Source organism: Hibiscus syriacus, unplaced genomic scaffold (genome assembly GCF_006381635.1).
Source record: "Hibiscus syriacus cultivar Baekdansim isolate YM2019G1 unplaced genomic scaffold, ASM638163v2 tig00110931_pilon, whole genome shotgun sequence".
NCBI classification, from domain to species: domain Eukaryota; kingdom Viridiplantae; phylum Streptophyta; class Magnoliopsida; order Malvales; family Malvaceae; genus Hibiscus; species Hibiscus syriacus.
Window position 1 is genome coordinate 1,560,536 of NW_024062918.1, and position 4,188 is coordinate 1,564,723.

Sequence of the window (4,188 nt, forward strand, 5' to 3'; positions counted from 1 at the left end):
TACTATTCGATCAGTCAAGCATATCTAATTATATAATTTAATACTCAAAATTTAATAAAAGAATGAATCAAAACGTAAAATTGTTCATTTTAAAAGTTTTAACCGATGCATATTCGATACCCATAATTACGGGAATTTTTAAATTTGTTTTAAATGGTAAGGAAATTCACACATTCCATATGTGATAATTTTCCAGATATACTGCAGCGTGTGTCTATATATATATACATGAACAATTAGAATTTGTAGCAGTATTGAAGTCATACAGGCATGGATTTGAGCAGAGGCAAAGGTAAGAGCTATGATGCGATGGTTGCGATGACGGTGGCGATACTTTTGTTTTTTGTCGGGTCGGCAAGTGCGGAGTTGGACCGACCGTGCTTCAATAGCTGTCTGTCCGGTTGCGATGTGCCGCCGCAGTGGATGCAACAATGCATCAAGCAATGCCATAACCAGTGCACTCATGACGCCGTTGCGACGGATAGGCAGAGTGGGATGCGCGGACGATAATCGGTCGAACATTGATTTTGCCGGTGATTATAGAATAAAATGCAGGTAAATGATAATAAAAGGTATATTCTCTATTTTGTTTTTCAATATGATGAACTAAAAAGATTGATGACTTTGATCTTAAAACATTACATTTTGATTTTATTTTCTCGTTTTAACTGCAACAATTGATAAAGAGTGGACGTTGGGTTGAAGAAACATTCTCTTATAGTGCAGCATTCCAAATTGTTCTTCAATGATACACCAACTCTATATCTGTATGTATCTCTAGCTACGAGAGGGGTCTCATTACTCGACTCGACGTTTGACTCAACTCAACTCAAACTTAAATGCAATAACCAGTAGAACATATTAAAAGCTCTTCAGGGGCCTTGCATGTTAACAATCACAAATTTTCCAACACCACGTTACATTATCATATCATTGACTGGTTCTTTGTCCGTTGTCCATCTTCCCGGAGCTGCTAATGCGAGTCTTGAGCTAATGATGAACCGCTGCTGCTCTATCCGACATCAGTTTTACATAGGGGACACGATGCATTGATTTTCAACCATTTGTCTACGCAATCAACATGGAAGACATGGGTGCACGGTAGCTCCCTCAGCTCGTCATTTTCCGTGAACTTCGTCAAGCAAATACAAAAACCTGCAACATAACGAGTTAGCAAGCTGTATCGTTATTAACCCGGATCAGCAAAAGTCGGATCTCACACAATGTCATACATCAATCTTTTCAAGTCGAATTTAAGCTGAAATAGCTTGGATTATCAACTGAGCAAAATTTGAGTTTCTAATACTTAAATTCGAGTATCTAATGCAAGTAAAATGGTTGCAGTTAACATGCAAAGAGATCAATAAATTTTCAGTAAATTGTAAGTGTCTAACTTACTGCATCTTCTCCGGATATCACGCGTTCCTTGGCCGTCCCCACACCAATGACTCCGCCTTCACCAGTTGGATTTTCCTGATCGTTGTTTACGTTTCCAGTTTTCTTGGATTTAAACTTAAATGTTGGCAATGCGTTTATAATTTCCCTGGTGGCTCCTCTAGTTGGTGAAAAATCCTCTCGGTAACCAAGGACAGAAATTATACATGGCAAACAGCAACAAATCGTTGCACATAGTATGAATGGCATGGCATATCCGATACAGCTAAAAGTAAGGAACACTATAAATAACCTGCAATAAAATCGATAAAGAACTCATAAATTGTAACGAAATTGCGAGTCTCGGGTCAAAAACAGAGCAACAGATATGTTTAGTCCAAATTGTACCTGTACAATTTAGGAGCATCAGATGGAGATGAGTGACCTCCAAATACCCACACATTGCCAACAACAAACCACACCGCGAAAAAACAATCTAGGGCCATTTTGAAATGGTCTGCTAATCCATTGAGCCTGCATATTAGAAGCCAATTCTTCACTCGATGACAACATAATATGATAATATACAGAATATATAGAAACTTTTGATATTTGATAATAACAGCTTATATCATATTATAGGCTATGTTACTCGAACTCAGTGTTAACTTAGGATTAGTAGACCTAAATGGCGACTATTTGCAACTTAATGTTCTATGAATAACTACATTGATCATTGATGATAAGTTCAAGGAAGTTTACGATGCAAAGTATTCGCCCATCCACTATTTGCAACTTTACGATGTTAAAAGTAAGAGCATTATGGAGTTTCATTAACCCAAAAGTAGACATAGAGTGGTGACTGATAGTGATAACAAATGTAAACGCACCTTGTACTTAAGGTTCCTGTAACTGGAGTGTTGCTTGTTGCGGGGGCGATGATGTGGTTATTCTCCTCATCAGAAGCTTGAGCAACTGAGATAGCTGTATAGGGTGTAGTTTCACTGGGATTGCTACGAGAAGAACCTTGATGTGAGTGTGTTGAATCTTGCTCAATGCCCAAGTTGCGGTTAAGAAAACGCCAATAAAGAATAGGAAGTGTTGCAACACAACTAGAAGCATAACCAACAATCCATGCAAACAATGGAGCTTGAGGCTTTTCATTTCTAGACAATAACAGTACTACGATAGATGCTATAATCTGACACATAGTGAAAACAAACTCCACAGAAATCCACAATCCGGAATTGAAAGGGCTCCTACGATGTCGACCATATCCATCACTTCTCCTCATGAATGACGAACTCCCAAAGTGCAATCTGTTTGAGAAAGGAGTAGCATTATTAGAAGCCTGTGAGCTGCTTGAAGGTCTATCTTCACTCTGTGTTGAGTTCACTCCAGAATATTGCTCATCCTGGGACGAGCTTGATGAAGCATCATCATCATGCCTTGTGACGTCAATAATGTGGTCACGATCGCTATGACTTTCAACTCGTTCCATTAACAGAGAGTGATGCTCAGTTTGCTGATTGTTTCCTTCGAGAGTGGAACTGTCCATCTAACTCCGTTGACCAAATAAAAAGGTACGAAAGCATTGGTCACATACCGCTCCCCTCCCCGAAACTTGTAAACCCGTCCAGGTATCCTAAAACACTTGGAATTGCAATATCTACAAATCAACTAACTTTGTTCCCTCTTTACCTAAAAGCTACAACGAAATCCAGCATACAAAAAATCATTACACCAATCATATGAATAAAACCCATGCCTTAAAATTCTAGAGGCAATATATCCTGTATGCATGTAGTTATAACATGGTTATGAGACATCACATAACTGGTAACCAAAATCGAGCAACATCAGATCACCCAATTGATGCATTAACAACAAAGCAACTACAGCATAAACAGAGTAGCATTTACACCAACCCCGACCATCTCGACTCCGAAAATTAGTCGAGGCCGAGTGTGGCTACATGTGGTTTTAGACCAAGAAAATAAATACTAGTAATACATTAACCAGACACTTTATGAGGTCAACCCCCTACATAAACAAAACAAGCTAGATCTTTAAACAGTAAAATACAAGATCTGAAGAAAAGATCTGATCTTTCCACACCAAAAATTCATAAATGAAAACCCAAGCCAAAAAAAATCAGACTTCTTCAAAAGATCTTATTGAAGTGATCTAAACATCACATTTCCAGGCATAATTTTCATAACCCAAGCATAATATATTCACAACAACTTAACTTCAACTGAAGAAACAAATAGTTAAGCAATTCTTTTAAGAAATCTAAGATCAACCCACTAATTAACTAGAAGAAAACTGAAAACCCAGTACCAATTTCGCAGAACAAAGATAAATTAAAAGAAATTCAAGAACCCAAATGAATATTACCTAAGAATTTGAATAATCTGATTGTATATGAAAGAAAATCATAAAGTGAAGTGACAATAAACAAACTGATAAAGATTTCCAAAAACCCACTTTTGTTTCCACACATTTCTTCCATTTTCTCGATAAAAATATAGCGTCAGCTGCTCTGCTCCATTGTTTACGCCAAAACAGAGAGAGCAATCCTTCCTTTTTTTTAGTGGAAATTAAATTATTTGTTTCTCTTTTTGGTTGGTAAGGACTACGAACAGAGACAAATACAAAAATTTAGAAAATTCGAGGACGGTCCGATTGGGAGGTCTCACATCATGGATCTAACGGTGTATAATTAACCGCGTATTTACTTTGTAATAACACCAGCGTTACTGTATCGATCAGAATGTTGGACAATCAAGAAGGATCACGTAAGGAGGATGG

The 4,188-nt window shown here is 37.6% G+C and overlaps 1 protein-coding gene across 2 annotated transcripts; it reads right to left on the reverse strand.

Annotated features, from left to right (window-relative positions):
• Nucleotides 1–737: 737 nt before the first annotated feature.
• On the reverse strand, nt 738–3,975 carry LOC120146689 (E3 ubiquitin-protein ligase At1g63170-like). Of its 2 annotated transcripts, none has more exons than XM_039160184.1 (5): nt 3,775–3,975; nt 2,265–3,082; nt 1,783–1,908; nt 1,399–1,687; nt 738–1,155 (listed from the first exon to the last, which is right to left on the reverse strand). In XM_039160184.1, exons 2-5 carry the CDS (start codon nt 2,930–2,932, stop codon nt 1,138–1,140), a joined length of 1,101 nt encoding a protein of 366 aa, XP_039016115.1. In that variant the 5' UTR covers nt 2,933–3,082; nt 3,775–3,975; the 3' UTR covers nt 738–1,137. The 2 variants fall into 2 exon arrangements, with proteins under 2 accessions (XP_039016115.1, XP_039016116.1); XM_039160185.1 differs by having other exon boundaries at nt 3,865–3,973.
• Between the last annotated feature and the right edge of the window lie 213 nt (nt 3,976–4,188).